Genomic DNA, 11279 nt, shown 5'->3' with positions numbered 1-11279 from the left:
CCTGATCTGCACGCAGCCCCCAAACATGCTCGGTTCTGCGGCCTGGAGATTTGAGGCGGCCGCCGGAGCACCTGTTGTGTTTTGGGCCAGGGCAGTCTGGGGCCACTCCTCCGCCCCACCCCGTCCCCTGGGCACCGCCGGGGGCGGGGCTCCCTCAGTGCCCACAGGATCTGCTTCGGCGCCCACTGTGCACGCTCCTGATCTGCACGCAGCCCCCAAACATGCTCGGTTCTGCGGCCTGGAGATTTGAGGCGGCCGCCGGAGCACCTGTTGTGTTTTGGGCCAGGGCAGGTCCGGGGTGGCCAGGAAAGGACAGGTAAAGCTAGAGCAGTGGCCACAGGAACAGCGCAATCTGGAAAGATGTCAGAGAGGTGGTGAAGCCTCCTGAGGCAAGGACAAAGCCCCAGGGATGGCGACAGGGACAGACCCTCCTAAAGTGTACCTTGGGTACAGGTCTTTATCTCCCACAGGCCCCTGTCTCCCAGCCTGATGCCCCTGGCCACCAGAAGAAAGGTAAAACTCATAAAAACTCGGCACTAGCCAGCACTAAGAGGGTTTGTCATGGGCCCTGATTCCAGGTGCCTGGTGTCCATCATCTTGTATAACTCCCCTAGAATATGCAAACTGTTATTCTACCCATTTCACAGAGGAGGAAATTGAGGCAGCGGGGTTACTGGGATCTGGATAAACAGGGCAGGGGAAGACAGGTTGTGAGGGCAGAGTGGGGAGGGCTAGTGGAGGGTAGCTGTGACTTGGGGACTGGGGGGGACAGCTGCTGGGAGCAGCTGCAGGAAAAACAGTGAGGACTTAACCCCTACCGGTCTGCTCCCAGTGGTGTCATGGATAGATGTGTATACTCGCGCTACCTGCCAGCCCCGGGAGGTGGTGGTGCCCCTGACTGTGGAGCTCATGGGCACCGTGGCCAAACAGCTGGTGCCCAGCTGCGTGACCGTGCAGCGTTGTGGTGGTTGCTGCCCTGACGATGGCCTGGAGTGTGTGCCCACTGGGCAGCACCAAGTCCGGATGCAGGTACTGGGCATATGGGGCAGTGGGCAGGGGATGCAGGTACTGGGCAGGTGGGGCAGCGGGCAGGGGATGCAGGCACTGGGCAGGTGGGGCGGCAGGCAGGGGATGCAGGTACTGGGCAGGTGGGACAGCAGGCAGGGTGGATGCTGGCTGGCTCTGGGGCTGGGGCAGCCTGGAGACTGAGGCACAGGAGGTACGGTTGGGGGGAGGGCTGGTGGCCAGCCTCCTGGCTGTTGGGTGAGCTTTTCTCCCTCCAGCCTTAGAGCATCCCCTTTCTCTCTCTCCCTCACTGTCCCCCCTGTTCTTCTCCTGAGCACAGATCCTCATGATCCGGTACCCGAGCAGTCAGCTGGGGGAGATGTCCCTGGAAGAACACAGCCAGTGTGAATGCAGGTGCCAGCCAGGCCCAAATTCTGAGCTCACAGAGGCCAGGCTTGGGGGGTGCTGGGTATGGTGGTCCACAGAACTGGGGACCAGGTTCCTAAGAGTAGAGCCAAGGGTAGGCCTTGGATCTGGGGCAACAAAGTAGGATGCTTGGGTCAGTGGTTCACACCTATAATCCCAGCACTTTGGGAGGCCCAGGCAGGCAGATGATCTGAGGTAAGGAGTTCAAGACCAGCCTGACTAAGATGGTGAAACTCCATCTCTACTAAAAAAAAAAAATACAAAAATTAGCTGGGTGTGGTGGCGGGTGCCTGTAATCCGAGCTACTTGGGAGGCTGAGACAGGAGAATAGCTTGAACCCAGGAGGCGGAGGTTGCAGTGAGCCGAGACCGTGCCACTGCACTCCAGCCTGGGCAAGAATAGGGAAACTCAGTCTCAAAAAGAGAGAGAGAGAGAGTAGGATACTGGGATTTCCTGATCTTCCTCCTCTTTGTGTCTATCTCTCTTACTTTTCAGACCTAAAAAAAAGGACAGTGCTGTGAAGCCGGACAGGTGAGTCTTTTGGACTCCAGCTGAGTGGGGGCAGGGGGAGTACAAGTGAGTCCGGAAGCTGTTGCCCCTCTTTCTCCTCCCACCTGTCCCCCCTTTCCCTTTTCCTCTGCTCCCCAAGCCTGTGTTCTCTGTCCTGACCCCAGCTCTGGGGAAGACTCTTCCTTCCCACCCCAGACATGTCGCTTCTCCTCCCTAGGGCTGCCACTCCCCACCACCGTCCCCAGCCCCGCTCTGTTCCGGGCTGGGACTCTGCCCCCGGAGCACCCTCCCCAGCTGACATCACCCATCCCACTCCAGCCCCAGGACCCTCTGCCCACGCTGCACCCAGCGCCACCAGCGCCCTGACCCCCGGACCTGCCGCTGCCGCTGTCGACGCCGCAGCTTCCTCCGTTGCCAAGGGCGGGGCTTAGAGCTCAACCCAGACACCTGCAGGTGAGGTGTCTGTAGGGTGGTGTTTGTTTGGGAAGGCACCAAGGTCCTGTCCTGGAGCAGGTCCAGGGTGAGCCTGCCAGTGGGAGGAGGGCCAGGGAAGGAGAAACTGTTGAATGTGTTGAACAAATATTTACCAAGCAGCTGCTGGCACCTGGAGCTGTGTAAGCAAGTCCAACATTCTAACTCAGGAGTCAGATACAGGAGGGACGATGCTAGCAGAGGATGTCAAGGGCTGTGGTGAGGGGCACCTGGCCTCATCTTTCAGAGGTCAAAGATCTCTTGGAGGAGGTGACATCTGCTTGGGGTAGAAATGTGGGATACAGCTTTTCCAGCTTGCAGTTCGGGCCTTCCCAGAAGCCCCTGTGGTAGACATCTCCCTACCTATGGGCTTCGAGAGGACATAGTGGAACCCTCGTGCACCCTTATCTGATGTATTTCTCACCACCCCTCTCCTGCAGTGAGGCCATGGGGTGACATCATATTGGCCGGGCCAGTGGGGGCTACGGAGGAGTGTCAGGAGGGGATGGCCTTCACAGAAGGTTCATCCTTCCCCCTGCAGCCTCCAGTGCCCAGGGCCGAGTGGTGCGGCAGGACCCTCAGGTTGTGATCCTAGTGGGCCCGAGGCACACGTGAGTCCAGGGCTTGGGCTGCACTCCAGCCAGCATGAACAGATCACTTCCTCCCTTCTCAGGTGCCAGAAGCTGCGAAGGTGACACATGGCTTTTCAGACTCAGCGGGGTGACTTGCCTCAGAGGCTATATCCCAGTGAGGGGACAAAGAGGAGCCTGGTAAAAAACAGCCAAGCCCCCAAGACCTCAGCCCAGGCAGAAGCTGCTCCAGGACCTGGGCCTCTCAGAGGGTTCTTCTGCCATCCCTTGTCTCCCTGAGGCCATCATCAAACAGGACAGAGTTGGAAGAGGAGACTGGGAGGCAGCAAGAGGGGTCATATACCAGCTCAGGGGAGAATGGGGTACTGTCTCAGTTTCTAACCACTCTGTGCAAGTAAGCATCTTGCAACTGGCTCTTCCTCCCCTCACTAAGAAGACCCAAATCTCTGCATAATAGGATTTGGGCTTTGATACAAGAACTGTGATCCCCCAACCCTGATAAAAGAGATGGAAGGAGCTGTCCCTGCCTGTGTCACTGTTTGTCACTGTCCAGGCTGGCTGGTTTGGGCATGAATGTCTGCATCACTAAATCTAAAGCTTGTCTTGCTCCCTCGTCGTGCAGATGGAGGAAATGAGGACTAAGGCTCCACAGCAGATCCCAGGCAGGGCCAGAATTAGGTATTCATCACTTTCCTGTTATTGCCAGGCATGGGAGTCAGGGAGAGCCCAGTCCAAAGCCTGCCCTCCTGCTCTTCACCGGGGTTCTTTTCTGGAAGGAGACGACTTTCTGTGGCCAGAGAGCCTGGGGTAGGACCCAGATCTGCTGAGTGACCTTGCTTGTCACTACCCCTGCCTCTCTGAGCAGCAGTTTCCACATGTGCACATAGAGGGAACAGAAGATTGCTATGGTTGGCGTCCTCGGGTCTCAGAGAAGTTTGAGACTATCTTTACATAATAGAAAAAAAACACTTATTCTTCCTGCCAGGCAGCACTTTCAGCATCTGCTGCTTTTTGTTCCCTGCAGCTTGAATCTAAAGCCCCAGTACCTGCCCTGTCTTAATTTCACTCCCACTTCCCTGAAAGGGAAGCACCAAAGGTCTGGGGCTGGTGGGCCTGGTTTGGGCGGCAGGCTCCCCTCAAACCAACCCACACAGTTTTTTTTTTTTTGTCTTTTTTCTTTTTCTTTTTCTTTTTTTTTTTTTTTAACAGAATCTCACTCTGTCGCCCAGGCTGGAGTGCAATGGTGCGATCTCCCCTCACTGCAACCTCCACCTCCTGGGTTCAAGCGATTCTCTTGCCTCAGTCTCCCAAGTAGTTGGGATTACAGGCGCCCACCACCACGCCCAGCTAATTTTTGTATTTTTAGTAGAGATGGGTTTCACCATGTTGGCCAGGCTGGTCTGGAACTCCTGACCTCAGGTGATCCACCTGCCTCAGCCTCCCAAAGTGCTGAGATTAAAGGTATGAGCCACCACGCCCGCCCAACCCACACAGTTTTCTCCACCCTCACCTCCCTCGCACCCTGCAGCTCCCTTCACTAGTTGCTGCCTGAGATTCTCCTGACTTGTCTATCCCAGCCCAAGCCCAGCCCCCACCCTTCTCCCTGCAGCCTCCAGTGCCCAGGGCTGAGTGGTTTGGGGTGGATGAAAGGCCAACCTTGGGCACCAGTGCTTTGCCTGCTGAGGCAGGACATTCAGGGGCAGAGTTAACTCAATTGGGCAGCCACCGGGAGGGGAGGGGCAGCCACCCTAATGGAGGCTTTCTCTGAGGTGTTGGGTCAGAGCATGTGGGTATGATTTTAGTGGGCCTAAAGCAGGAGTGGGTTGAACCAGCAGACAATTCCTGACAGCGATTACTACTTTCAAATCATTTTCTCAGTCATGATGTCACTAGACATGCCACAGGTCAATTAGCATGAAGCAGAGGAGGGTTAGGGCTCCAGAGCTACCACCTCCAGAGCCCAGTCAGCCCCACCAGATATGCACAATGCTTCACATGCACCTCCTCACTTCCTCCTTAATTCTGAGGTCAGCATCATGATTGTCTTCCTTTTACAATTGAGGAAATAGGCTCAGAAAGGCTAATTGGCTGGGGGATTTGACCTCAAATCAGCTGTCTCCCTAACCTTCAACCTAGGTTTAGCTGCCTCTCAACCGCAGGTTCATTACTTCAGTTGACATATGTTTGGTGGCTGCTGGGGCGCCTGAAAATAAGTCTGGTGGGGGAACAGGCCCAGCCAGATCATTCCAGTCATGAGTCACAGCCCAGGTGCACAGGTAGAGGTAAGCCTGGCTCCTGGGAGAGAGACGTGGGCGGGAGCATTGGCTGGAAGCCAGGGCTTGGCACTGAATATCATCTCGGTCCTGCAGGGATCCCGTGGGCTAGGTGTCATCAAGCCCGTGTTACACGCCTGTGTTGGATGACAAATTCCACCAAGCACACAGCCGACCCGTAATTCAAACCTGAGGGTCACTGCGAAGCCCAGGCTCTTTCCACAGCGACTGAGGGCTGTGGGCTATGATGAGGCCTGGGAAAACGAGTGCTGTGAGAGAGGCTGGAGGCTACTTGAAATGGCGCCTCAAGACCCCCTCCGGGAACCCACGCCGGCCTGACCTTACTATCACCTCGGCCGGAAGTGCCTCCTGCCTTTTCGGAAGTCACTTTCACCTAACCTCACAGACTACCGCTCCGCCGGAAGTGACGCAGGCAGCGCCGTCGTGGGGGCGGGGCTAGGGAAAGACCGCGCCAGCGGGCGTGTGGCCGCGGGTTTCGCACGGCCCAATGAGGGAGGGCGGCGTGGCCCGGCCTGGTAGCGACACGGACGCGCCTGCGCAGAGGCGGCAGCACCACCGGGGTTGACTCCGGGGGCGCGGCGAGGAGGTGAGCGGGGGCCACAGCCCGGGCTGGGGGGAGCCGGGGTGCAAGAGGGCAGGCTGGATCAGGCCGGGCAGGAGCGGACCGGGCTCCGAGTGTCAACGAGAGCTAGGTGACGAGGAAATTGGGGGTGGGGGCCGGAGCTGTCCGGAGATGCCGCAGGGGGAGGGTTCTCACGCCGCACGGGGCGGAGCCCTGGGACTCGGGGCGGGACGTGGAACCGGGACGGGTGGGAACTCCGAGCTGGTGCCAGTGGAAGGCGGAGCCCGGCGGCAGGGGGCGGAGCTAGGAAGGTCGGGGGACGGAGCCTTGCTCTTGAAGGAGGAGCTGGAGGAGGTGAAAGGCGGAGCCTCGGGGTCGGAAGCAGAGGGGGACGGAGCGCAGGCACTGGGGGCGGGGCTTCAGCCGGTGAGTGGCGTGGCTACGGCTCCGGAAAAAGGGTCTAGTTCTGTCGAAGGCGGGGCTGCAGGCCCGGGGGCGGTACCGCGTCCTTCGAAGGGCGGTGCCAAGGAGTCAAGGGAGGAGCCCGGCCCGAGTAATGGCCCCGGGCGTCCTCGCGGGGGTGGTCTCCGTGGTGGCCGGGCTTGGGGACGCGGTAGGCCGAGAACTCCACCGGGAGAGGTGGTGTGGGTGGAGCGGGCTCGGCGGCCAGCAGACACAGGGCCAGTCTGGGTGCCCCGGAGACCCCCAAGGGCTCAGAGTTGGGGCGGCGCCCCGGGCGGAGGCACAGGACCAGGCTGGGGGATATCTCCCGAGGACCCGGGCTCCTCGGAGCCACCCAGCGGGGATGTGTGGGTGCCTCGTGGCCGGCCCCCGGCAGCGGCCGCAGAGGTGTGGGTGTGCTGGGCCGGGGGCAGCTGGGTGTGGCGTGAGTGGGACCGCCCAGTCGGGGCAACTGCAGTGCAGCCAGATAGGGTCTGGACTTTACGCAAAGGGACAGGCGGGAACTGAAGAGCGGAGGTGGGGACCGGGAGGGAGGGAAGGTATGGGGGTGAGCAAAGGGGCGGGGCCCTGGCTGCTGTGGCCTCCCCTGACCCCCTCCCCCCGCTGCTGGGGTCCTCGGCCAAGCCCCCTTCTCACTGGACTGGTAAGTGTGGCCCCGGAGCCCGGGGGAGAGGGCGGTGACCCGGGACAAAGGGGATACCCCGGGGCAAGCAAGATACAGTGGTGGTGGAACCCTTCTGTTACCTACCCGTGTTCCATATTCTCCCTGCTCTCCCCCACGTTCAGTCGGTCGGTCGGGGTCTGTGCCCACAGAAACATGAGGCTGAGCTGGGTCCGGGTCCTGACAGTACTGTCCATCTGCCTGAGCGCCGTGGCCACGGCCACGGGGGCCGAGGGCAAAAGGAAGCTGCAGATCGGGGTCAAGAAGCGGGTGGACCACTGTCCCATCAAATCGCGTAAAGGGGATGTCCTGCACATGCACTACACGGTGAGTGGGATGGGGCTTCCGAGGATCGGAAAGTGCTTGGGAGTCTGGTTCTCCATCAGCCAGGTAGATGACCTTGGGCAAGTCCCCTCTCCCCTCTAAGCCAGTTTCCATGGTTCTGCCTTGCCCTTGCCTACTGCCCAGGTGGGCACCAGCAGGCAGTGACAGTATACTGTGAGTTGCCCAAGGCTCTGTCCTCTTAAAGAACTATGACCAGCCGGGCACAGTGGCTCACTCCAGTAATCCCAGCACTTTGGGATGCCGAGGCAGGTGATCACCTGAGGTCAGGAATTTGAGACCAGCTTGGCCTCATGATGAAATTTTCTCTACTGAAAATACAAAATTAGCCGGGCGTGGTGGCAGGCACCTATAATCCCAGCTACTTGGGAGGCTGAGGTGGGAGACTTGGTTGAACCCGGGAGGCAGAGGCTGCAGTGAGGCGAGATCATGCCACTGCACTCCAGCCATGGCAACAAAGACTCCATCTCAAAAAACAAAAAGGACTGACCACCAGTGCTGTGGGGGCCAGCTTGATGGGGAAAGCAGCTGAGGGAGGGGGTTGTCAGGGGTGGTCCCCTCTTCCTCACTGGCCTTCTCGTGGTCCCACAGGGGAAGCTGGAAGATGGGACAGAGTTTGACAGCAGCCTGCCCCAGAACCAGCCCTTTGTCTTCTCCCTTGGCACAGGCCAGGTCATCAAGGGCTGGGACCAGGGGCTGCTGGGGTGAGTCATGGGGAAATGGGCTTGGGAGTGGGGGCGTGCATGGTCACCGCCCAGGAGGTAAGCTGTGGGAGGCAAGCCCCAAGAATACAAGACAGGGGCCCTGGGTGCTGCCATGGGCTGAGCATGTGTCTTCCTGCAGGATGTGTGAGGGGGAGAAGCGCAAGCTGGTGATCCCGTCCGAGCTGGGTAAGAGGCCCCTCCTGAGGGTGCAGAGCAGGTTGGGGTGTGTGACTGGGAAGGGTGAAAGCTGCTTCAGCCTTTCATTGGTCTTCACCATACCCATTCATTACAATACATGCCTTCTCCAAGTTTGGCTGTCTAGCAGTGAGTACAGGGCAAGATCCTTGAAGCACTCAGCTGTAGCGGCCCAACTCTGCCCTTGCCAGGCCTTTGGCACCCCCTTCCCATCTCCATTACCCTTCTCCATTTCTGGCCTTCTTGCTGAGAGGGGCAGAACACCCTCTCGTTGCCCAAGCTGGAAGGGAGCTTGGCCATCACTGACTGTTTCTTTGTGCATCTTCAACAGGGTATGGAGAGCGGGGAGCTCCCCCAAAGATTCCAGGTAGTAAACCTTTTGATGCCCCCCATCACCTGCAGCCAGCCCACCTCCCTGTGGCCCTGGTTGGCCTTTTGACTCCCCTTCTCCCCTACAGGTGGTGCAACCCTGGTGTTCGAGGTGGAGCTGCTCAAAATCGAGCGACGATCTGAGCTGTAACCAGACTGGGGAGGGGTAGCGGGAGAGGCCCCCATCAGGGACCAGACTGTTCCGGGGGGGAAAAAAAAACAAAAAAAAACCTTAAAAGCCCAAGGAGTAAGCCTGTGTGTGTTTGTGGGCCCCGAGAGACTCAAAGACCTCAGCTCCGGCATACCCCACCACCTTCTCTTTTCCTGACTGTGGAGCCTTGGGGATCTAGGCTCAATGGACATGGTGGCCCTTGCCCAGAGAAAAAGGAGTGTTCCTGCCTGCCAGCAGCAATAGCACTGCTCCCGACAGCTCCCCAGCCACTTCCAGCTCCTGGTCTGGGAGCCAGCACTGGGCTATCGTCATGGCTACATGGCCCTCAGGAAGGCCTGTGGTCACCTGGGGAGAAGCTGAGCTGGCAGAAGTCACAGAGCAGGGTGCCCCCTAAGAGACCAGCCGAGCCTGTTAGCTGCACCAAAGGCATCTCCTAGCTTTATTAACGGGCCCGCGCTGCAGTCAATATAAAAACACAAAAAGTCCCATCAGTTTAATAACAATAAAAAACCCCAAAAGTGGAAAACTGAGGGGGCAGGGGAAGAGACCCCTGGGCCAGGGGCACGAGGAGCCCTGCTCATGGCACCAGGCCTGGCCGCAGGGTCCCCCGGTATTGCTGTTGCTACGAGGTCGGGGGGCAGCGATTGTCCTGTGAGAGCCACCGTTCACCTGGGTTGGGGACCCTCACTTCTTCTGGGGTGTTCTCAGCTTCTGCATGCCCCTGATCTTGTCCAGCAGGCCAGAGTTGAAGGCCTCGGTGGGTTTGTAACAGTCAACCAGCAGCTCCTAGCAGGGGATAGGGGAAGAAGGATAAGTGAGTCCTAGGGGGTGGGGGCCTGGAGCTCACCTTTACCGACTTCCAAGGCACTGGGGCCACCCTGAGGCACAGGAGATGCCACAACCACCTCACAGCTAGGCATTGGCCCCATTCCACTGAGGCAGGAGCTGAGGCTTGAGGGCCTGGCTCCACAGCCTCGCTTTCCCAGGGCAGTGCCTCAGGCAACCCGCTGCCCCTCAGCCCCCTCACCTTGACCCTGGCAGCCCGGGCATCATCACTCTCCATGTCCAGAAGCTCATCCACATCAATCTCCAGTTCTGGGATCTCTTCTTCCTGGCGTGGGGTAGGGGGAGGAGGGAGAGACATGGGCCTGAGTTGGAGAGAGGGGTTGAGGCCCCTGCCTACCTCTGAGGAACCCGGCCCTCTGCCCAGCAGACACAACGGCAGCTGCTCTGAGGAGGAAAACAGATCAGGCCCGTGCCAAGGCAAACTGCCCAAAGCGGGGTGGGGGGGAGCTTCCTGTCCCTGCCAGTGGGCACCGGGGGTGCCAGACAGCCAGGGCTGGGGACCTTGGGCCAGGAACCCAGCAGATGTGTCTCCCCAACATCCGGGCCCCCCATCTCACCAGAGTACCGGTGGGTGCAGCTGTCCCAGCTTATCATACCCCCTCCCCTCCCCCAAACACCTGTCACAGCTCCCCGGGAGCGGGGAGGAAGTGAAGGCTGAGGGGTCACTGGGAAGGACCCAGGCCTGGCAAAAAGGAAACAAAGAGCTCATGCTTTGGTGAGGGAGGGGGTGCCCACCACCCTGCCCCACCCTCCCCAGGAAGCCCCTATCCTGTTTGTAGTCAGCTGCATTCCAGGGCTGGGCTAGGGTAGGCAGGCAGCACCGGGCAAGCCCACTCCTCCACCCTGCCCCCCGGGGCCTGAGTCACCGTCTGAACAACCAGGGAGTCATGGGGGTGGAGAAGCAGAGCCCAGAAAGCGGGCTAGCCTGCACGCACGCCAAGATGGAGCTCCAGGCTAGCCCACAGAACAGCCCAGCCCCAGTCGCCTACCAGACCAGCGCCGTGTAACCACAGTCTAAGCCACTGGGCACTAGGCGGTGAGACCTCCTGCCGCTGCCAGCCCAGACTAGCCCCCTTGCCTCTTGCCCCAGGCCCAGACCACCCCTTGAGGCTTCTGGAGGACAGTAAGCTGGACTTGGGAAGTGGCATAATGGGGGCCAGGGTCCGAGGCAGCGGAGAAGATAGAAGTGACTTAGGTCAGGGAAGAAAGAGTATATATTGGGGGCAGGGAGTGCAGAGGGGAGGGGAGCGCGCAGGGAAGCAGAGCGCCCTTTGACTCCGGTGACAGGCAAGCTCATAGTGGGGCTCCCAGGCGGACCGGCTCGAGACCGATTTTGGGGTGTCGGCGCGGGGTGGAACACACCTGGCAGTCGTAGAGGCGCGTAAGCTGCTCCAGGATCCACTCCTCTAGGTTGAGGCGCTTCCGTAGTTCCTTGCGGTCATACTTGACGGTGACCTTCCCTTGGCGCCTCACTGGGCCCTCATCGTCCGCGCCACCCGGGCCCTCTCCTGCGGCCCCGGGGGGGCTCTGAAAGTAGACGCGTGGTCCTGGGCCGCCACTGCCCGGCCCGGGGGCCGTAAGCTGCTCCAGGATCCACTTCTCCAGGTTGAGGCGCTTCCCTAGTTCCTTGAGGTCATACTGGACGGTGACCTTCCCTTGGCGCCTCCCTG

The 11279-nt window shown here is 59.7% G+C and overlaps 3 protein-coding genes across 6 annotated transcripts; 2 read left to right on the top strand and 1 right to left on the bottom strand.

Annotated features, from left to right (window-relative positions):
* The first annotated feature begins 221 nt into the window (after positions 1–221).
* On the top strand, positions 222–3524 carry VEGFB (vascular endothelial growth factor B). Its single transcript, XM_011942779.1, has 7 exons — positions 222–291; positions 454–513; positions 833–1029; positions 1346–1419; positions 1927–1962; positions 2260–2394; positions 3086–3524. The coding sequence occupies exons 1-7, from the start codon at positions 222–224 to the stop codon at positions 3105–3107; spliced, it is 594 nt and encodes a 197-aa protein (XP_011798169.1). The 3' UTR covers positions 3108–3524.
* Positions 3525–5717: 2193 nt separating this feature from the next.
* Positions 5718–8832, top strand: FKBP2 (FK506 binding protein 2, 13kDa). Of its 4 annotated transcripts, none has more exons than XM_011942590.1 (6): positions 5718–5882; positions 7134–7308; positions 7915–8027; positions 8167–8213; positions 8554–8589; positions 8681–8832. In XM_011942590.1, exons 2-6 carry the CDS (start codon positions 7138–7140, stop codon positions 8740–8742), a joined length of 429 nt encoding a protein of 142 aa, XP_011797980.1. In that variant the 5' UTR covers positions 5718–5882; positions 7134–7137; the 3' UTR covers positions 8743–8832. The 4 variants fall into 4 exon arrangements, with proteins under 4 accessions (XP_011797980.1, XP_011797981.1, XP_011797982.1 ...); XM_011942591.1 differs by having other exon boundaries at positions 5860–6963; positions 8681–8822; XM_011942592.1 differs by having other exon boundaries at positions 5878–5988; positions 8681–8822.
* Positions 8833–9174: 342 nt separating this feature from the next.
* On the bottom strand, positions 9175–11232 carry PPP1R14B (protein phosphatase 1, regulatory (inhibitor) subunit 14B; the record flags this gene model as incomplete). Its single annotated transcript, XM_011942778.1, has 3 exons — positions 9175–9549; positions 9791–9874; positions 10972–11232. Coding segments are annotated over 3 exons (447 nt in total), but the record flags the coding sequence as incomplete, so codon positions are not given.
* Positions 11233–11279: the final 47 nt, after the last annotated feature.

This window comes from Colobus angolensis, unplaced genomic scaffold (assembly GCF_000951035.1).
Source record: "Colobus angolensis palliatus isolate OR3802 unplaced genomic scaffold, Cang.pa_1.0 Scaffold21, whole genome shotgun sequence".
NCBI lineage: Eukaryota > Metazoa > Chordata > Mammalia > Primates > Cercopithecidae > Colobus > Colobus angolensis.
This window is presented reverse-complemented; position numbering and strand designations above follow the sequence as displayed.